Source organism: Zerene cesonia, chromosome 2 (genome assembly GCF_012273895.1).
Source record: "Zerene cesonia ecotype Mississippi chromosome 2, Zerene_cesonia_1.1, whole genome shotgun sequence".
Classification (NCBI taxonomy): Eukaryota; Metazoa; Arthropoda; class Insecta; order Lepidoptera; family Pieridae; genus Zerene; species Zerene cesonia.
The window spans coordinates 2,662,008-2,685,725 of record NC_052103.1 but is presented as its reverse complement, the minus strand read 5'-3'; the positions used below and the strand labels follow the sequence as shown (position 1 = coordinate 2,685,725).

Below are 23,718 nucleotides of genomic sequence, written 5' to 3'. Positions count from 1 at the left end.
CATTTCACATGTTCCACTATAACAGTAAAACCGCAAAAATAGGCTTCCTAAATATGAAACAATATTGTCAGTCATTCCTACACACACGGATCCCTATTCTAAAACCACAACCACGGCGCTCGATAATTAATCCATTATTCGACTAACCCCATCGGCAATCGAACCGATAAGGCCGAGATGGCTTCGTATAGGAAAGATTTTATCACCCTCGTTTAATAGACAACAATTTGAGAGGGGCTCACCGATCTCCTGGATGCCTCGATGCCTCCCAAAGGACAGCACCTTTTGATCAATAACTGTATATAAATTATCGAACATATGCCCTTTCCTGCTCAAGCAAGCGCACCGGTTCGTCGGCCTTTGTAATCGAGCTGCTATTTATTTATCAAACCCGTGTAAAACTTTCAGAATTGCGTAAGAAAGTTTGGAACATTTTGTAACGCGCAGGAAAGTCGACCCTCAGTTGTCAAGGTGAGTCGTATTCAAATTAATAAGGAATACTTATGAAACGTTACGTTTACAAACCGCTATTATACACTCGATTCGGCGTTCCGTGGCAGCTGTATTCAGTGGGAAGATGCGGCTTCCGAAACACAATGCGCTACTTGAAATGAATTAGATGCTCGAAAGACGCCGGTTGCGGATTAGCCCCTCACAATTAAAACGGGCAGACGGCGCTTTTCGTCATCTTTGACGTTGGAGTTGAGAATACACCCCCGGCGGCGGACGGAGCTATTGTAAAGTGCTCAAGATGTTTTGGTTTGCAAAAACGGCACACAAGGCCACGATTAGTGAACATCGGGACATCGGAACGCGAGTGTGTACAATGCCTGTTTGTTGCTAATACACGTTCCTTTGTATCGACGTGAGCATGATTGTTTTTGCGCCACCCACTTCAAATCCAAGCAAAATATCCTTTAGGTTTGTAAAAAATATCTCGCTACGTTATGGTTTGGGTGCACTATAAGTCTTAAAGTTTGTAAACTAACAACTGATAAGGTTAGACAGTTTTAGTGTAACAGCGTTGGTTTTCATTTTAGGAGGGAATATAAATTTAAATGGTAGACATTTTGAAATAATTTGCTTGAAATTCGAAACGTTTTATATCCATCTTCTTAAATCTTGACAAAGTATTATGATAAGTTATAATTATTCCTTTTATTAAGAGTGGGTCATTAAATAATTTTATGGGGATAAAAAGCGGCGAGGCGCTCAAGTCTTTTATGTGACAATTAAGCGCTGTTGGCGATGTGAAGCGATGGATGTTTTTTTTTTCAAAAAAGGCCTAAGACATTATAATGAATTATAATGATTTCAAATTAACAATATTATATAATTACTAATAAATTCTTTCAGACAAAACAACAATGGAAGTACTATACGGCAGAAATATTTACTATCTTTGTTTATTTTATTTAGACGATAGTAAAATTAACAAAGAAAGAAAAAAAAAAAAACAAATTGAATGCATGTTAACATCGCCGATAATATCAATATGAAAAATTGACAAGCGTACAAAAATCGGCATGTCGGACACGAAAGGCGGACAAAAAACAAACAAATCTCGGGATCTCTACCTGTTCGTTAAACGTACCTAATATCGTTAAAGATCAAAGAAAGGTGAAAGGTATAGGGTATAAACTATGCTAAAACAATTGTGAAGTGTACAAAGAACGTTGTGTATGTTATTTTTTTCTTGTATTTTATGTTATCTGTATCTCATAGACAATAGAGCGTGATTTTTGATGAAAATAATAATCGAGGTTAAAAGAAATAATAACTCTATGTATTGCGTTAATGCTGGACTTTAATTAATAGATTTATATCGATATATCGATATAAAAATAAATAAGCAGCCAGCTGATGTCAAAATTCCTCGCATACCGAACGGGGACGGTCGTTATTTCAATTACCAGCCAGTCCCTCGTCAAAGACAAAAGACTTGACAGTGAAAAAAACAAACGCTCATCGGTGGAATTAGAAAAAAAAATTATCTATGATTGGATCGCGGTCATGTAAACGCAGTCAGGTGAAAATGTTAGCCGACTTTCGTTTTCGGGAGCGGTATGAAATTGATATTTATACATTCTGGTCTCCGTGTAATTTTCTGAGATAAAATTAAATTTGCTGCTTTATACGGCGTGTGTGTGTGTGTGTGTGTAAAATTAATAGGTTGATTTTAATTTATTACAACTTAGAAAACTATTTCTGAATATAATACTATTTTGGCGAATAAGAAAAATCTATCCATATAGTAAATCTAGTAATTCAAATCCCGAGGTGACAATATATTAAATCTAATATATCTATAATTATATCAATGATATTCTATAACAAAAGCGCTTGGAATTATGCATGCAGAATAAATTTTGTAAAAATAAATTTGGTTTTCTATGTAGTAATCTTTCAACGGGTATGTTTGTTTATGTGAAATCTGTATATGCTAAAAATTCTAATCAATTTTTTATTTTTATGTCATAGTAGTTTTTTTAACTCTTACTTTAAGATACTTACATCTCATAATATCTAATTTAATATACGCCTACAAGCCAAGTCATACTAATCAATGCTATAAATTGGAAACGGTGTTCATTGGTTTGTCTGTCGTTTACGATGCAATGGAGTTGTTATGTTTTTAACAGTATTTCGAAAACTGTAAATAAAATTTATTAATAATCCAGGAATTGCGTCCTAAAAAACGGAAATAATTAAAAAAAACTCGGACACGGACAGGGCGGGCTGCTAACATAAGATATAATTTTAATTATTCGCAAATTGGTTCCTTTAAAATTGACAGGTGCCGCCATCGCAGGTAGCGCTTTGTCTAGTTTCCGTAATAGGCCGTGTTTGTATATAAATTAACGAAAAAAGTTATAATTAAGTGTAGCAATTAACAAGAACACGTTTCATCAAACTGGTTCTTTGATAAATCGTAGAATTCATTAGAATTTCTAATCGACGGCCTTTCTATTGAAGATTAAGTGTTTAGTTGCATTCAGCATTCGTTAGTGTTATGACGCTGAATGCGGAGCCCGTTCAAGATAGTTCACATAATCACAATTTGCACGAGCGAACAGCCTCGTTCACAAAAAAGCCCGGTGTCTGGATAATCCATTGAGAGCTACTAAATGGCGAAGTGGATGACTGGTTAGAGTAAATAGCGATAATAACCGTGGCAGACACAATGGACCCCCGCTGGCCGGCGACACAAACCAACCCACGAACCTTTTTAATTATAATATCACCCACATTATAAAAGTTTTTGCGTCGAACAAAAAAACGGGCGATGTTAGCTTTTTTTGGATATTCCGTGATGGGTATTAAATATTGCCCTTCATTTGTCGTCGCGTTGACGTGAACGATTCTCCGGGTGATTATAAACACAAATAAAATTGATTAGTTCTGTACAAGGTCTCCTAATGACCTGCTCACATTTCGGGACACGAATTCGAATTCGAACTTAATGCCGAATATATTATTATTAAGACAATTACCGTCGATTTTTATGGGCGCATTGAAAATTATGTCAGGAGATTACTTATTTGCGATTTTGAATTAAATTATAAGATTATTTTGAATAAGGTGCAGTTGGTGATTTTAAATAAAGATGGTACTCACGAAACCGTGCTTGTCACTGATGTTGTTCGTCAACTTCAGCTTGTGGAAGGAGACAACCTTCTGCATCCACTGCTCTCCTGTCGAGGGGGAGTCGGGGTGGATGTACATCCTCTTGGGCATTTCAGGGTCCGCTTTACCGGCTACCATCCACCGGCTCCGGAAAGAAAAGAATACATGTAGAACATTTTTTATATCACACAAACTAGAAGACAAACAGGTAATCAATTCATTGGTCACAATCAACCAAATAAAGATCATAGGGATCCGTTTTACAAAACATTAGAATCTAACATTAACATATATTAAAATTTATCAAACTTCATAAATAATCAAACGTAATTAGGTATTTACTAATGAAAGCACAATTATTTTTTAATTAAAACGAACACATGGCACCAAGACAGGTGGCCGCATAAATTATGAATGTTATGACGTTATAAACAATATACATATAACCTCAGTCAGAGACTTATTAAAGCGTGAAAATATTTAATTAATTGAAATCTTGCTTCGTCTATACCGAAAGCGAACATGCATTGTAAGCACGGGTTAGTCATTAAGGAAGATATTTTAGTACTACATACGAAAAACACAAGACGATAAATGGTGATAAAAGCGCCATTACACTTAGCACTACGTGTGACAATGGGTTAAAAAAGCAACGTGAATGAAAGGAGATCTGCGTAGAACGGAAAATATGCTGCCGAGATAAATCAGTGCTGGGGAACGACAATTACGATTCATAAATTGACCAACAGTACGTGATTGGATTCAAAATTGGGTCATACCATGTACACCAACGTTTCTTCCAAGAACATCCGGCTCGTTAGCGGAGTAAAGAATGGCAAAAACACAGGTCTAGCGTTCGTTAGCTTTGTTGTCGATAGATTCACGCAGATCCCTATCTTCACATCGATACATACGCATGCTTCTTGCCTCATCGTTTTTATATCCACGAATTACATTAAAATAAGATGAGCCATCGGGGCTCTCATATAACACTTTATGTATGATTAATTTTCTTATTTTAATTTAATTCCATCATCACATCTTTATTTATACCTGTTGTGGAATTTGTATCTGCAATCGTCGGCAGCTACGATGTCCATTAGCAAAATGTATTTTGCTTTTTTATCAAGACCAGAAACGCGAACTTTGTAGGCAGGAAACATACGTCTGTAAGCAATACGAGAGAAAAACATGGATTGGGACTCGTTCTTTGCGACAACGATTTGACATCACGTCGATTGTGAGACATGCCGCTGAACTAGTTTCACTTTTTGTGTTCATTTGCTCCCAAGAAACGACCGTTTTAGCTTGTGATCTTGTTCCGCACTAATTAGACGCATTTACATAAACGATTCGGGTCGTTTCATAGTATTACGGATGCACACCTCGACTTTTACTCATACAATTTTTACTAAACGACGAAAGTGTAGTTATTTAACTCTGAACGTGCAATTTTCCGGTATTTATAGTTAATTTGCTTATACATTTTATTCAGATCTAAGCAGACAAATATGAGTCTAAATGAAGTGATTTATTGATGTACTATAGTGAGAGATTAAATTATTTTAATGAATTATTTAATGTTATATTACCGGCGCTAGACGACCGCCTTTGTCGGCGACAATTTATCGCTTTACAACTGGCTCACTATCAAAATTTCAACTGGAATGTTCGGTTCGTATTAATTAACGATTATTATTGAAGTTTATCGGTCGCATCTTGATGTTGCCAATCCAGCGCAGCGGTTGTTTTGATACAAGACATCGAACGCAGTCGAACGTAAAGATCGCCGTATCTAATCTTGTTATCAAGAATTTAACAATACACACGGTCGAATTCGATATCAAGATACATCTCGAAAGTTTACCATTGACCTCAGGGATTCGAAAGATCTACGTCTACTCGCTATTTCTCACCTTCGAAGTTACTCGCTTTTTACGTCACCGCTGCGGCGTTTGAGACAAAAGTATTTTAATGATATTACCCGTTGGATGCGCGTTGAATCCTTAATCGCCGGCCGATTCCGAGTGCTGTAATCGTAATGTCGTTGCCCTTTTTAACGTGGATACAAATTAGTTACAATTAATATGACATCGGAACTAAAACGGTGGGAACTAGCGCAATGTGGGAAGAATCACAAGCTAAATGGTGAAACTGGCAAGTGACGTCGGAATATCTCGAATCAACGGTGTGTGGGGTGGGCATTTGGGTTGTTAAGGTTATAGCACAAGCCTAAGCGTGTCGACCGACAATTCTGCGTTCCATTGGAGCTGAATTCTCGGTTACCAGTGGAGGCAATGAAGTCAGACAGGCGATGGATGATGTTCTACCTGTTGTGGAACTTATATCGGTAGTCGTCTGCTGCGACGATGTCCAGGAGGAGAATGTATTTTGCTTTCGCGTCCAATCCGGAAACGCGGAACTTCATTTGTGGAAACATTTGTCTGTAAACGTAAATTCAAAGATAGCAACCTATTTCGTTCTAAAGTAAACAAAAATCTGAAAGTAAAAGTAAATAATATTACAAAAGTCACCATCAATATCTTTTTAATTACTGAAATCCATTTGGTTAATTAGAATGAGAATCAGAGGTTGTCATAAAAAATTAAATACGGCCGTGAATAAAAGATATGGATGGTGCAATAATATAAAAGGCAGAATTAGCGAAAATTATGTATATGATCGCTGTTGTCGCTCATAATCATGTTTTAAAAACTCGTCAAGCCCATAGATGATGTCGACCACCGATGGTATCAGCAGTTACTGTGGAGATATTATCTTTAGTGGTCAGTGTGAACAGAGTTTAACGCTCATTAGACGTCTGATTTATAGCGATTACGTGATGAAGACTCGGAGCGATTTGCCGACAAGCTGATGAATGTCGTGCCGTGTACAACGATGTGCGGAATACAAAGTGCGTAAGATAATTTCTGATAAAATACGTATCTTAATATGGAATGCTAGGAATTCTTTGGATGCCCGTACGAACAGATGTCGAAAGATAACATTTCATTGTGACTGTTTTTAGTGTTTTCTATTTTCTTTATAGAAAACACGTTCCATTGATCAGAGTTGATGAGAAAATATAAATTCTTATAACCGTAAAAGTAAGAGTGATGCAGTTTTGCATGAAAACTTCTAGAACATGTTAGAAATTAATTTATCAACTTAAGCACAGCTAAATTATTCATGTTCGTAAAACAGGATCAGACAAAGCGGGTGGTCCGTTCTAGGAACTTACCCACCAACGTCGTCTCATAAGATTTGTAATTAGTAAGAAATTTATTTAATTGCTTTTATCGCATTGTTGCTGATAGTTTATTCCCATAATTGTTTAAGATATTAGAACATTCTTGTAATTAACGTTGAAGTGGATATAGCACCTTTTTTGTAATTGCGAACTATATTAAAAACATCTAGCTAGAAAAACGTCTCCTATGGTTAGGGTCAAATCAATAGTTTTACGCAATGGTATATTAATTTCTATAATTTTATCAAATTGTAATTATTAATCTAATGTTAGTTACTCTGTATCCTACTAATATTATAAATGCGAAAGTTTGTAAGGATGTGTGTGTGATTGTTGCTCTTTCAAGCAAAAACTACAGAACCGATTGCAATGAAATTTGGTACGTAGATAGTTGAACAACTGGAATACCATATAGGCAACTTTTTATACCGATATTCCTACGCGATACGGACTTACGCGGGTGAAACCGCGGGGCGCAGCTAGTTCGAAATAAAATCATCGTTAGAAAAAAACGCGCGTAACATTTCGCTAGTAATTTCAAATGCAGAAATTATAATGATATTAAGTGAATCATGTCGAAGGGCAGAGCTGGTAGGTAGGTATAGTGACGGTAACAAAAACTGCAACCGCACCGCGTCAAGTAACACAATACAGCGTTCTGCCAGCTTCGCTTGAGCCCTTACACATTAGCCCTGCGTGCTGAACTAGGGTTGGCGCTGTTGTGTTTTCTGTAGCGTTAATTTACATGGGAAGGAGTAAGATATAGTTGTAGATAGATAAAAATGACAAATCTTAACTGTTGTTGTAAAATTAATTGATGTAAATCTGTCTGTTAATACAAAAAAGATTTTTTATAATAGTTGACTGTGATTTTATTTGTTTTACGCCCTATTTGATAAAGTGATATGAAGTCATCATCCCTAGCTTCTTCTATTTTAAAATTTCTATTAATTTAATGTCTATTATAACATTTAATTTAATTCCTTTTTCTTAATGGCAACCCTATTAAATGAGTATTTTCTCGGCTAGCAAGGTGAGCTGAGAGCTCTAGTAATTGGTTATGCTTGGAGGTGTCAAGTTTAGCTGGGTATTTGATTTCGCTTCGCCGTAACGTCAATCATAGGTCTACTTATAATTGTTAACACGTCTTAAATGATTTTATAAAGGCAGTTGCTAATATTGAAATCTAGAAAAATCCAGAACATTCTTATTGCTATATTATTTATATAATAAGATTAATAATTTCGATTATTCTGAGACTACTTTAACCATTCTAGCGAGTTGTTTAAGTCGTTTCATATCTAGTTAAATAAAATATAACCTAGAAAGGTTCCAACCGCATCGATCTTCACCTACAAATTTTGACCTAAGTTCAGTTGCGTCACTTATACGTAGGCGATTTTGAAACTTGTTTTTTCCACGTTAAAGCCTATTTTCCTATTACGGTATTTAATAGCTGAGTTCGCTGTTCGTACAATAGGCGACACGAGTGCACTAGGGCCCTTATAAGGTGACATTCTTTGAGTTTGTTACTCAGTCACGCTTTAAATGCTTAACGTATCAAAATGCATCTATTTTAGTTGTATTTAAATAAATTTTCCTAACAAAAATAACAATTACGACTACAAGACTGTATTCATAATTTTATTGCGAGCAGTTGTTTTAGCAGTCGAATTGATAACTTCGTTTTTTTGAAGTCGGTTGATTCTTGCAAATTTCATACAAAATTATCACTAAACAATCATATTTTTGGTCAAACACCATTAAAAATATGCTCTTGATATACTTTAAGATACATATACTTGGATATTAGTGGTGTTTTTAAACTAGAAGGGTGGTAGGAGAGGGGGGGAGCACATCTGTTCACACGGTGACGCATTCCTGCGGCTTCTGACGAGGCTCGGTGGCACTATTGTTAAACTTGCAATTATCAAAGAATTTCTTTTTGTATTTATTAGTTTAGATATTACTTGAGTGTAGGTGGTTTTGGATCTTTGGAGACTGTATAAGACCTGTTCTGAAGAGTAAGCATATCTATGAAATCAGGGTAATTACACTAAATCCATTTCAGAAACTCTTTTGTACCTAGGTAAGTCGAGGCTAGTATTATATAGATATTTAGCTGTGTTGGCTCGTTAAGAGTAAGTACAATAAATACGTACGGATTTAAGATTGTAGAAAAAAATATATAAACTTGTCTTATTTCGATCATGGTTGTGAACTTTTACATAAAATATGCAGTAATTCAACATTAATTATGTAAAGAAACATACAACTCGCTTCTAACTAAACGATGTTTAACCAGCAATTTAGAACACCGTGAGACTTGTCTCATCGACGAGGCTTTTCACGCGAAAGAGGCGGCAGTGTCTCCCCACGCTAGTGGGAATCTTAGACTCTTCGCATTGTCAGAGAATACGCGAGTAAATCCTACTATCCTGCTAATATTATAAATGCGAAAGTTTGTAAGAATGTGTGGATGTTTGTTACTCTTTCACGTAAAAACTCTGTTGAGAACGAATTTTGGTAAAGATATAGTTTATAGTCTGGGTTAACACATAGACTACATTTAAGCCGACTAACATGCGAGTGAAGCCACATGATACAGTTAGTTAAGCTATAACTAAACATTATATAATTAAATTATTAATCATTAACCTTATTCCTTTTAAGTTAGGTTAAAAACATCCCTCATAGTCACTCGCAGGTTCCAATAAATAATTCTGAAATGCATAATCGTATTACATTTATATTAAAAATCAGTAATGTAGATAATGTAAATGAAGCATTGTTATACAAACTATTTAGTTTAATGTTTTCATGCTTCGTTGGGCTTGTAAATCTTGCAAAAACGTTCATAATTATTCCACTGACATCACAGAACCAACTTCATAGCAACTTTCATTAATTATAACGCAATTTCGACATTTTAAATGAATGAAAATTGCAAACACCGCTTGCGCTCGTTTGAGTAATCCACCCCTAATAGCGTCACACGTCGAAGCGTCTATCTTGTTTATAATTGTAGCTAAGCAAAAACAACTACACGTATGAGGTGATCATTAAACAACTAATAACAGTTATTGGCTATAAGTTGGCACCTTTCGAGAAAAAAAAAACGCATAATGGACGGTTGAGTAAATGTTAAATTCGTATTTACGATTAACACTTGATAGCATTTAAAAATATGAAATAAACATCAGAATGGAGCGATATAATTGCTCCTTCCTACGTGTTATTTTGTAATGAAATATGTTTGTTCGCATTATGCAGTGCTTCGTGTCCTGTACACACATACGTTTGCTTTTTATTCAATATTTTGTGCGTGTACTTGCATAAAATGTGTTTTTTTGATACTGCATTGCTCAAGGTTTAAGCATAATGTGTATTAATTATTAGTTTTCAATTCATTAATAATTGCGAAGGATAAAAATCGTTAATTAAATGTAATTTATCTGCCTAAAGAACTATTTTTTAACATTTGGCGTCGGAATTAAAGTATATTTTGTTATATTTAGCGAGGGTTTTAACATTATTTTTGATTGCATTGTTCATATAGGATTGTGTCTTTTTATGAAGTGTTGTAAGCACTTATATAATATCTGTAATATAAATATTTCTATGTATTAAAGATACTAACAAGAAAAAGCGCCTTAAAGACGTATATCCGAATGTCACAATAATAACAACAAAGCGATATTTAAATATGTCGTAGCGATGTAGAACATTAAATTCTTCGTAAACACGACGAGGCACCGTCAGTCGTCACATGTCGAAAAAGGAAAAAAATACGCGTGATAAATTTAATAAAATGGAGCAGTAAATTAGTCACACGAAGGTCGCAGTGGGCGCGGAGTTAAAGAGTACTGGCATCGTATATGTGGGCGTTTAGTGGCTTTCGGTAATTGTCTCATAGCAGGATATTGACGTAGGCCATATTTATGAGCGGTAAAGATGACTTTATTTCACTTATAGTAATAATAAATGATCTTATGTGTACTGATGCGTATTTAACGCAAGGTATCTCAGTCACAACTAAGCTATTTCTATGGAATCGTTTTAATTGTTAAGTAATTGATCTATTACTTTTTTCGTTATTGCTCCTTCTATTTTTTTATCTGATATCTTCAACTAGATAGTTGAAGATATAAATATGGCAAAATAAAATCGAATTTAAAATAATACTGGAATATTCGAGAAGAATTCCCCTAACCAGGCGAACAAATTATAACTTTAATTTTAATTAACGTACACTCAACTTTTTGCCAAATATCAACACACCCACGACTAAATATCCATTAGATAAAAATATCAGATAACTGACAATTAAATAGATACCACACGTTGTCCCATCTTACATTGGACGTCTCTTAAAATAATATAGAGGTGCGATCAACAATAAAGATATAGCAGTCAGCTACCGCACACTGACTAATTAATAAAAAAAGGTACCTCTGATAAACTGGAAAGTAGCAACACGTGCTGTGAGTTCATTTGAATTTATATCTTTCATATTTTGTTAGTATAATAAGGTTAAATCGTACACGCACTTAAATTATCCCACTTATAAGTACTCTCTTTAAAAATTGTTCAGAAACTTCGTAAAAATAACGAATGATTAATCAGAGTTTAAATTTGCAGTAAATTGTACATAATGTTTCTATATTATACTTTAGTTAAGCTATGGTGTTATAGTCAACACCATTCAACTGGCTTTCCAAAAATGTTAATATAATTTTCGGATTATTTTGACATAATTCAGAGTAAATAAACCTTATTTTGTATGTAAATTTTTATTAACAAAAGTGTTGAAACTGTAAACATGTTTTGTTTAATTTCATCTGTTTAATAACTTTATTGTACTAGAATTATCTTTAAAAGGTTATATGTCACGACTTAAAGGTCAATTGATTTGAGCTAAAATTTGAAATAACTTTTAGGGCAATGTATAAAATCATTATTGTGTGAATCGACAACTGCAAAACTACGTTCTTTTAAATGTAAAAGTGTTAGGTAACCGTTAGCAGAACAAATACTGTTTAAAAGACTTTTATAGGCAACTAACTATAGAAGTTAAGAGTAAGTAGTAGTAGAGTATATATAAGGTTGTTTTAAGGTTCTGAACTTTTTCTTTCTAAATTCGTATATGTAAACACTTCAAGGAACGATAAACTGGCAATTTTCACATGTTAACACCAAACATGGTTACACGTGAAGTGGCAATATCGACATGCGATCCGACATTATGTTAAACGAAACGACTCTTTGCTTGTCTATGATATTGCTCCCTTTTTACAGTTTGTATGCAATTGTCTATGGATTGTTTATGGTGACGATTGGCAAACATGACAGGTGTTTGCATTCATTAGATACAATGCTTTTAAGTCTTTTAAATTTTATATTTATTTAAGAGATATAATTATACGAGTACCTACTCATTTATAACTGATTGCCATTTATATGTTTGCCGTTAGCGTTAACAAAGTATACGTATAATAATGAAAATTATAGTGTGGACAACTAAAAGAGTTAAAGTGTTTAAAATTGGATAAGTCATTTGAGTCCTTTCTATAAGTACGTTATTTAATTGAATATTGATATTATTCATATATTTATAATAAACAATAATCATGCGCACGCGCTAAATAAATCATAGTCTGAGCATGATATTCAAGATTCAGTAGGAAAAATGTTACAATTAATTGTCAATCATTCGTTTAATTTATTATAATTAAAAAAAATAATCTTAATTTATTGCTTCCACAAGCTAAAATAATAACAATGGACGCGCTAAAATTACAAGTTGTCAGTGATGATCACTATCCCTTACATATATCAACAACCTGTGGTATACAACCTTTTTACAAAAAAAAAAAAAAACAATTTGAAAAAGTTTAGAAAATTAAAGAGGCCGCTCAGATTGTGATTTGAGACAAAACGCGGTGGTTTGTAAGAGAATCGAAATAAAAAAGGCTATAAATAACGATTAACAAAAAGCGATGTCATCTCGTCTCCCTTATCGAAGGGTACCGCTTGACGGTAGCCCGGCTAAGCGACCGGGAAAGGCGTGGAGACGATGTTGATAGTACATTTTTTTGATGATAGGTTTTACTTAGTTCTGTAAGAGTTTACAAAGGTGAATGTTTACAAATTTACTTTTTTGTATTATTTTTAAAGTTTGGTCCTTTTCCTTTTGTGTTTGTCTATTGAATTCTGTGTAATAAATAATGCAATTAAAAACTGGTGTGAATGTCAAATACAAAAACTATTCATTTTAGTGATAAATACAGAAAAATAATAATAATAACAGTCATAGTTCCTTAAACCTTACAATTTACGCTCTCCTTTTAACACGAAACATATACATACATACAGAAGTAATTTATTAAAAGCGACTCCACGCATTTCTGTTCTAGATACAGATAACCAGCGGTAAGGTCGCTCGGCGCCACCTCGGGGTGGGCTAGTTAAGCCTTTTAACGTAGCGTACAATCAATGGAGTAGTTTAAATAATATTACGTTGAATATACTGAAAAATGAATGCTTTATCAACGTTTTACTGTGTTCATTAGGTGGGTACTTGTGAAACAAATTTTGTAAGAACCGTTTTGAAATAAAAATTTATATTTAGCGTTATATGACTGTCACTTATAACCTGCTTTTTGCAATGTTTATTCAAATATTTAAGGTAAAACATTTAATAATTCGGCTTAAAATCCCGTCTTCTTAGTAACCATCCCAATGGTGACAACCTACCAATTAAACAGAAAATAATACCAATCGGTTAATCCGTTACGGTATGAACACTTGTCAAACAAACAAAAAAAAAACCATCGCATTTAAAACAATTAATCTCAACTATAAATCAACAATAAGATGAATTATAACAGTTTTTGCTATAATTCAATTCAGAATATGATTCCCTTTTAACATCTACTTAGTGACAATTTAATAATAGATGAAGTTTATAAAAAATACACATCATACAACCCCAACAAGCAACAGAAGTCGTCCGAGCGAAATGGACAATTATCCCCGTTTAAAAAGTGATCAATAATCCTACTATCCTATTCCTACTAATATTATAAAATGCGAAAGTTTTTAAGGATGTGTGTGTGTTTGTTGCTCTTTCACGCAAAAACCACTGAACCGATTGCAATGAAATTTGGTACGTAGATAGCTGGACAACTGGAATAACATATAGGCAACTTTTTATCTCGATATTCCTACGGGATACGGACTTACGCGGACGAAACCGCGGGGCGCAGCTAGTAATCGATAAAAAAATCGATTGGACAAAAACGCGGCCCGTTTGATCGAGCGGTGGCAATCGAGTCGTGTTTATGACTCGATTTCGGAGCGGACTCGATGTCGATGTCATGTAGGCTTGTAGCACGTCACTTCGCGGGGATAGATCCTGCGATAACGAATGAATAATTATTCAAATGGACCCAATCCGTTTCGCCGATACTTCGAAATTTTTGTTTGGTGATTCCACCAATCACTTGTATTTATGTTTGTGTGTGGAGAAAATAAGTTATTTATAGACACATATTATATCGATTTGATAACATAATTTGTATGAACTCATTATCATAATTATCCTGCTATGAACAATTATTCTATATTCCAACTATTTATGTCCGATACATCCTCTTCAAAAGAAAATCAATAACAATAAAATAAATAAACTTAACTACCAAAGAAATAGTAAAAGAGAATGAACATTCAAGCCCATAAACGGATGCCATTTCACCACACAGTTCCACATGATCCCTCAATAATCTACCACGCACGTCTTAACAAAGAGAAATCTAATTTAATTACCGAAGGAGCGTTAATTACGGACTGGAAAGTAAACAATTAGCCAAAAAGGTGATATACATTCCTGTTGCGACGTCTTACGTGTTCCGCTTTTGTAAATGCATCGATTAGGGTTTTATGTAATTAATTTAGTCGTAAAACGACCTTGGGAACCTCTGATAACGACTAAGCTTTTATAGTTGTACGTACCTACTGCCGATTTTTGACCGCGTGATGCATAATTAATTTGGTCCCATCGTTTAGGCTTTCTAATTATTGGTTACGAAATACTTGGTAAGGTAATGGTTTTGATCGTAAAACCTCAGGAAAGTGGATCACGATTTAGAGGTTTTATTATATGGATATGTGTTTATATAATTAATTTGATCGTCACGATTGGGCTTTCTAATGATTGATTTCGTTAATGATACATCAGGCCTTTGATTTAGTTTGATTTAGGATAAGAACTATGTTTATTAATTCTGCTAATGTAAGAACTTTCTCTATATACAGCGTAACATGCTTTGCAATATAATCTTCTGGAAATATTACAAGTCGGAAATTTATAGCGCGAGCTGAAGATGGTCAATTGTTATGTAGGATAAACAGAGAGATACACACGTAGAACAATTTCTTAAACAAAATAAAAATCTAGATTATTTCTGATTAGTAGTTAGTAGAAAATATGGGTAGTGCCTTTCCAACTCTCATTACCGACTTTAAAACCGAAAATTTTATCTCTCACCAGACTGTTTACGTAAAAAATGTTATCCATCAAATATTATGCGTGGACATTCAATTTAAAATATCTATTGGTGATATCCAGAAATCAGTAACGTCGCGAGCCGAATGGGAGAAAAAAAAGATGGCGGCTTGTTCTTGCAACGATGAAATGTCGAGAATGTATCCACGTGGGGACCAGAGGATTCTAGGGTTGCCACTTGCTTAGTTATTTATATACGTATTCTAAAATTGATGTAACCTATATTCTATTAAACTAAATATATAATAAAATAACACTACTAAGTATTTCGTCGTTCGTAATATTTACACACTATTTCGTCATTGAGTGGTAGGTAGGTTGCTACTTGAAAATCATACAGACATTTTCTGAAAAAGAAAATTTTAATATAACGAACTTTCTCTTTGAAACTGAATACAGACTATAACATTTTTACAGCAACATCCCACATGTTCAATGTCCACTTTCCAATCATTGGCAGCCCTAACGGACCAGAGGCTCAGGGCCGAATATAAGGGCTCCCGTTCGTTTTATTTTGGATGTCTCCCATTTGTTATACATAATACATATAGCTTTCCTATCGCGGCATCGCGCCTGCCAGGGAATTTGAGGACGGCGCCACCGTATGGAGAACCTTCTAGAGGCTGTTGCTGCGACTTTTTTGAATTTCCATCATATTTACGTCAGGATTCCTGTTAAACGTCATCGAAGATTAAATAGACGTAGTTAGCTTGTTATTTTTATACAGGGTGTGCTATTTTAGGGTCTTTAATTGAACTTGCCAAAGGATACGGCATATAATATTTTATATAATATATTAAAGACATCAAATTTCCATTCAATATCAATTCGATATTGATCTCGTTGAATCAGAATGTTATTGGTCATATTTATTTATATAAAAATTTTACAGCAGTATAAAATATACGACATGTCATCATTAATAAGCAATCGATCAATATTTACTGTATCCTATAAAATATATCGTCATTAAATTGTTTATGATATATTTATTAAATACTAATGTGTTTATTATAAAAATCTATGCCATTTATTACATAATATTATGAGATTTGTTTTCATATTTCAATAAAAATATACGTTTAAAATTACAAACACCCTATATAGCCTTGTAGGTATTTGAGAATCGGGCAGAGGACGGCGGAATGCACCGCAACTCGCAACATGAACTTATGAGTGGCTGGCAGTTTTTGTGAGTCGGAGCGTAGCCAGGGATACTGTCTTCTGTGAAACTTATAGTACGTACAAAATCACACACAGTAGCCATTTTTCTTGAAAATAATATTACCAATTTAGATTTTTTTTTATTATTTATAGTAGTTTGATAGATGTTATACATATAAATCTACCTCTTGCATCACAATATCTATTAAAAACACCCCATCAAAATCCGTTGCGTAGTTTTAAAGATTTAAGCATGCATAGTGACATAGGGACAGACAGAGAAAGCAGACCTTTTTTTATACTACGTACTGTACGATTCTCATCGGTAGGATAAACATCATGTTATTTAGTTAGTTGGTGGACAATAATAAATAAGGAGTACAGTGTACCTATCTTCTTGGTCTGAAAGTGCATTTAAATAATTATCTTAAATTTACATGAAATAATTGCCCTGATTTACCCCAGTGCTTCAATTCAGGGGAAGTTCTGAACTGGTCCTGTGCTTTTCAAAAACTTAGCAGTAATATACTATTGAAATACATACTCGTGCAAGATTGAACCTACATTTTGCAAATAATATTGAAGACGGTTATAAAACCCAACAAAAAGCAGCATGTCCATAACGAGTGAACGCAAAACGAAACAATTGGCGTCAAAAATCAAAACAATTAAATCATTCTATTTACGTTTTTACCAGAACCCTGGGACCTTGAGACTTTACTGCTAATTTGTTTAGACCTGGTTCCGATTCTCAAAATAGTGGATAATCATTCCACGTATGTTCGAGATAGATGACTTGCATATGAATGGGGCGAGTGGCGTGTGAGAAAAAAGCCGAAAAAACCTAATTGGACCCCACGTCACGTGTATTGATAGTTGATAATGAAAATTAGCGTATATCAAAGCTACTATTTACTTAGTATTTTCTTGTGTTTGATTTTACGCGAGTATTATACGTTTAGAAATTAAAACTTTTTAACGGATTTTAAACGCGATTTATTCAATATATTATTAACCCAACGTTTCGAAGGGGAGGGGAGGGGAGTCTCCACGTGACCACACTCGCTGTAAAGTGTATGTGTATATAATGAATAAATCGCGTTTAAAATCCGTTAAAAAGTTTTTAATTTCTAAATACTATTTACATCTTTGTTTATTCAATATGATTATAATCATCCGTGCCAGTGTACTGATCGTCATGGTGAGAATTCTGTAACAGTACGCAGTTATGTGGAACCGTGTTGCACTTTTTACCCCACTGTGTGTAAGTGGGGTTATGTTTTTAGTGTACCTATGTGTGAAGGTAGATTTCCTAGAAACAAACAGCTTGGTTGATTTTAACTTGAGACGGTTTGCTTGATTTTTCTAGGTACAGTGAGCTTGGCTATGTCAAATTATTAGAATAAATGGCGTCAAATTCATATTTCTTTGATGCATGGAAGTAAAGCTTCTTGCAATGAATATTATATGGTTGTTTGATGAAGAATGCTTTCAATAATTCTTTGTTCATTTTATGCATATAGACTCGTATCATTTTATACTCGTATTTATTTTTTTTCTACTACAAATTGATCTCAGCATTTGATACTTCTATGCAAACACTCGATCATAAGCAAAATATATTTTTATTATGTACTGTTTTGAAGCAGAGAAAGGATAAAGAAGAGCTGCCCAAGCTACATACAGCCTTGTACGTATAGTAAAACTATTTTTATGCGATAACATTGCGCCTTTTTTACAGTCAATACTTATTTGCCTTACACAACACATTCACCAATAATTCCACAGGTTCCACTGAATTTTATGCGCATAAATTTGAAATTTTCGTCTACATGATTGCAACGTCACCCAAATAAGCAGGTGATGTCTATTTTTAGCGCCATCAACATACATTAACTTCACACATTGAATATTCGCTATTTAGTAGTGCAATTTGCAACGTTAATAACGCCTTACATAAAGACTTACGTACAAAACGACGCATTAATTCTTTAATAGCAGTCTACCTAACAATCAGCATGCAAATATCATGCGAACGCGTATTAAAATCGAATATAATAAACATATAACATGATATTGGCACTCGCATCGTGAACCAATATTTTACTTAAGCGTTTAAGCGCACGCGATATAAAATGATTTGTTTGACTGCTTCCAAGCGAGCAAAAACAACGAAATTGTAAACAATTGCATTGCGGCTACTGATTTGAATGATTCTTTAGACGGTGTTGCTTCATCACTCATTACTATGTAGTTACTGACTGAATTGAATAGTGGAGCGTGTGTGTCGGTTTTGATGGAGGGTTATTTGCAAATTTTATATGCGTTACTACACCCGATTTATAACCTATTAATAGCACATTGTGTTAATAGTAATAAAGTTTATATTCAATATCTGGAATTTTCCAATTAGAGTATAGGAATATGCATTTATAAGTTGTCTTTATTTATCTGTTCAATGGTGATTAAGATTGTGTATTAGCAATATATAAAACAACTAAGTTATAGGAAAACATTATATTTATGCGATAAATAAAAAAAGCTACGAATTTGTGTGAGAATCCATTCTTTTCATTATCAACTAAAAACCAAAGCTGTTATAAAGCATTCCAGATCCCTACGCACTTTATGACCGCCTCCTTGGTACAGTGGTTAACGCGTGAGCGTAGAACCGAGGGGTTCAATTCCCGGTGGGGACGCACAAAAAAATGTCTCGGTCTGGCAGGACACAGAAGGCTGATCACCTACTTGTCCCTAAAGAAAATCGATCAGTGAACGGATGTACATCATCTGCCCCATACCCCACTAGGGGACACGGGATTTCACTATACGCACTTTCAGACTTCAAACTGTTATAAGAAGCTTAAGATTTCTAATTATTGTATTTGCCTATTAACAGCTAGTGCTCTTAGACATGTGTAATTATATTATCTTCGTCTACAACTACTAGGAACCGTTACCCTCCAGAGCCGCGTCCGGGTCACCAAGCATATTCCTATCACGACACTTCGTCCATCAACGCCTCGTATTTCTACATTTCGGACAGTCCAAACTGTAACGAACGATACGGTAATCGAATACAGAGTCGCTCATTACCATAGCGAGATCTGATTTCCTTAACATTAGCAATTTTTATTAGTTCTAGGAGTCGCGAAGTCTGGGTGTCCGCTCGTCCGTTTCGGGCGACAAGGCCGTATTACGCATAGTATATCCTGGACATTTATTGTGAATTTTGTCAAGGTTTTAATTGTCTGTATTTACGCGTATATTTAATGCCGATGTTCGCCGTGCCATGCAAAACAGCTTGGATAAATGAGTGACCTAGATAGAGATAGAGATGAAATATTTATAAAAAAAACCTCATTAAAACATATATCGTATTTACATAGATTACCTAGCTAAGGCAAACATACCTTTCTAGATATAGAAATATTTTAACCATTACGCTAAATACAAAATAAATGAGCATTTACATTAAATTTAATTTTTAGTTTTATAGCATTGATATGCTTTATAAATGAGAAATTTTGAAAGAATAGAAAAAATTTGATCACGAGGCAGGATTCGAACCTCACGGGTCAACCTCAAGGATCACGGGTGGCCGAGAGGTTAGGCGTTGCTACGGTTAGGCAAGAAACGCAGGTTCGAATCCTGCCTCGTGATCAATTTTTTTCTATTCTTTCAAAATTTCTCAGTATTTACATTAAACAAATCGTCCTTACAAACACTGATAAAATCTCTGCAAACTAACGTATATTTTGTGTAACTCACTTAAACATTCGAGTTAGGTTCATCAAGTATTCTTCAATGCTCTAAGAAGACCTAGGCACTGATATTATCTAAGTAATGTGAACTTGATTAACGCAGATATGGACTACATTACGGTATCTGGCTAGCATCTTCGTGTTACATGTGTATTACACACTTTTTATTAGCTTCACTTGTATGTTTGTACGTTTGTAAACGACTCATTTAGGCGCGACTTTGACTCACTTTAAACGGCCAAATAAAATTATTTTAGTTCGATATAAGTAATTATAATTTAATATATGATCGAAAATGTTGAGATATTTTATGCTTACACAAAAACTACTTAAAAATATGGCAGAATTAAATAAGTACCAGCGATTTGTTTCAAATAACATAAGCTTCTAGAGAAGGTTCTTATTATTATCAACTAGCTTTTCGCCCGCGGCTTCGCCCGCTTATATCGTGCGACATGGTAAGGAGTTTTTTTTTTCGCATTAAAAAGTATGGTTTGTTCTTTCGTTTAGCTCCATCTTCATACCAAGTTTCATCAAAATCGGTTTTACAATAACGAATTATCATATCATACAAATATTCATCCCCTCTTTCAACCCTTTCTACCCTTTTTTCGCAATAAAAAGTATCCTATGTCCTTTCCCAAGATCAGTTCTATCTTCATACCAAATTTTATCAAAATCGGTTCACTGGTTTAAGCGTGAAAGCGTAACAGACAGACAGACAGACAGAGTTACTTTCGCATTTATAATATTAGTAGGGATTGAAAGTTATAATGGAAAAGGAAATATAGATATTTGCATAACGATACTAAAAGATCTAAAAGAAATTAGTAAAAATAAAGTTTTTAATGCCAGTTAATTGATGAATATGTTTTATATCATAGCTTCGATATTTTAGCTCATAGTTAAAATTGTATTCATATTTCAATTACAATCACTACCTAATGCAAACATACTTACAAACAATATTCACATCTCAACAAAAACCGCTCAGTAAATTCCACACAAATTTATGTGAGCACACACAAACACAAAGCAATAATTAAACGGCCATAACACGTAATTTACCGTCAACATATTTCCCTAAACACATAAAACAAACGCCGAAACTCGTAAACGGACAATAAAACATACCAAAATCTATAATGGGCGCCAATGCCATAACTCATAACACTATCTCGGCTATAAATCATTAAATTTTACCGCTTTTTAAGTGGACACTATCGCAACTGATTGAAACAAACATTCCTTTCGGATCATGTAGGCTCCTTTATACTCGACCTTGGAGTCAGCCGATAGCGGTCTAATAGAAAACCTTAGATAGTCGAGTTTGTTAAGGTCACCATGATAGCAATGAGCGCCTTCTTCTCAAGTACTCAGCTCTGTTACTGCGATGTGGATATCAGAATGTGATTCATGAGCGCGATAAAGTAACGGCTGTTAATTAAATGCCTGCTTGTGTTCTCTCGTATTTAATATTATTTATCGTGAAATTTTTAATTTTAAGGAAATAAAAATTGGTAGCTTCTCATAAATATATGTATTATGTTATTAGTTACTTTAATCATTTTTATAGGAATATTCTTAGGTTCGCAACTTAATGCTTATTAATTAGTGTGGAATATGAATAGCTAAAGGGTCGATTTCTTCTTTCAAAGCCTAATTAAAATTGTATCAATAATTATACATTGCGTATCGATTTAAATTTAATATAAATAAAGTTAAATAGAAAATAAATTATATCCTTCATGAATTTTTCTATTACAAAATGTCATATAAATTCAATACTATTACGTACTAAATTCGTATGCGTTCAAAAACCAGACACTTTCCAATGTAAAAAGATACTAAACCTTAACGCCACATTAGCCTTTGCATTCGTCAAGAAATTTCGCTGTCCTTTTATTTTAGTTTGTTCGTATTTTCGTCTCCGAGGTTTTTTATTCCATATATGACAAGACATTTTTAAATATGAACATTTTTTTACCTATAAAATTTTCATTAATTACTGTGAATTTCGTGACTATCTTATAAGATATACTTACCTATTAAAACTATTTTAATAGAATAAATTAGAATTTTATTATATATATGTACAAACAATACAAAAGTACGTACTATTTAATTATTTAATTAATAATATCTAAATTTTAAAACATTCGTTAAATAATACATCAATAGGTATACAAACTTATTCCAAATTCAAGTCCACCGCGGCGCTCATTAAAAAAAAAAGACAATCGAAAACAGCAATCGAACAGCAGAAAATTCATACAAAAATAGCTTTACAAAAGCGCGTTACAAAAACAAATGCAATTGGCATCGAGTTGCAGTTTTATGGAGACGAGTCACCCGTGTCGTGCTAATTAAGCCCTCGTAAACCAGAGGGTCCGTCGTCAATCAATGTTTAAGGGCTCAACTGAATTATTGGCAACGTCAACTGTACGTGGAGCTACGAAGCACTAAGCTCAATCACTATTGTGCGCGTCTCGATGCAGCTGTTGTGTTCCTTTTTCAAATTCTGCGAGATTTTTTTTTTTAATTGTACTGAGGCTGATTATAACTGATTTTGTGGTGTACGTGAGGTTCATTATCTTTGTCATAGTGCTCTGATGAGAGTACGGTGTAGCTTATGGATATGTAGCGGATATATTAGGTAGTACTTTTTGTGTTAAAAAACTAGTTTTTTAATAGAATCTACTTTGTTAACATTTTTTTAAGTACTGTGTTGTATATAGTAGGTACCTTCTTTATGTTTGTAACGTAATGTCTCTTATTTGACGCTAAGTTCTGTGTGACCCTATAAGTATCTGGTGGAAGTACCTATCTATAGAACTTGTTGGTATATAAGAAACATTTGTTTTGTATAAGTAAAATGGGTTTGCGTTCAGAAGGGAGTGTTGGTATTTGAGAACGCAACCTTTAGTTTCTTTTTTTTTAATTGTAACTGTTAAGTTGGCAACATTGATTCCTTCTTTCCTTTTTGTGATCTGTGGTTGATGTACGCAAGTGTAAAATCTTACTCAATAAATATCTATTTTCATCGGATTCTAAATCAGTTTAATTTAATCATCCACATCCAAAAATCATCATGGTAGCAGAGCGTGGTTGATTGAAGTATAAATGCAGTTGGAACAAAATCAAAATCCGATTGATGTGTATTGAGTTTGCCGGTTAACCTCAACTCTGGCGGCGTGGTTCAGAAAATTTTATGATCAATTGTGAAATAAACAAAGAAAATGTCTAATACAGGCCACAATCCGTTTCATATTGATAGACTCGTAGGACGAGACAACTACGCGACATGGAAATTCGCAGTAGAAGCATATTTCAAGTTGGAAGATTTG

General features: G+C 34.1%; 1 protein-coding gene across 8 annotated transcripts in view; it reads right to left on the bottom strand.

Annotated features, from left to right (window-relative positions):
* Positions 1 to 23,718, bottom strand: part of LOC119832769 (T-box transcription factor TBX3-like) — an 89,268-nt gene that overhangs the window by 51,301 nt on the left and 14,249 nt on the right. For 5 of the 8 annotated variants that reach the window (XM_038356545.1, XM_038356521.1, XM_038356538.1 and 2 more), the window contains exons 2-3: positions 5,958 to 6,071; positions 3,619 to 3,772 (exon numbers count right to left, since the gene is read on the bottom strand). In XM_038356545.1, coding sequence (XP_038212473.1) covers positions 3,619 to 3,772; positions 5,958 to 6,071 — 268 coding nt within the window. Of the gene's footprint in view, positions 1 to 3,618; positions 3,773 to 4,680; positions 4,795 to 5,957; positions 6,072 to 23,718 lie in introns of all 8 variants that reach the window. The other 3 variants (XM_038356578.1, XM_038356529.1, XM_038356570.1) reach the window with 1 other exon arrangement.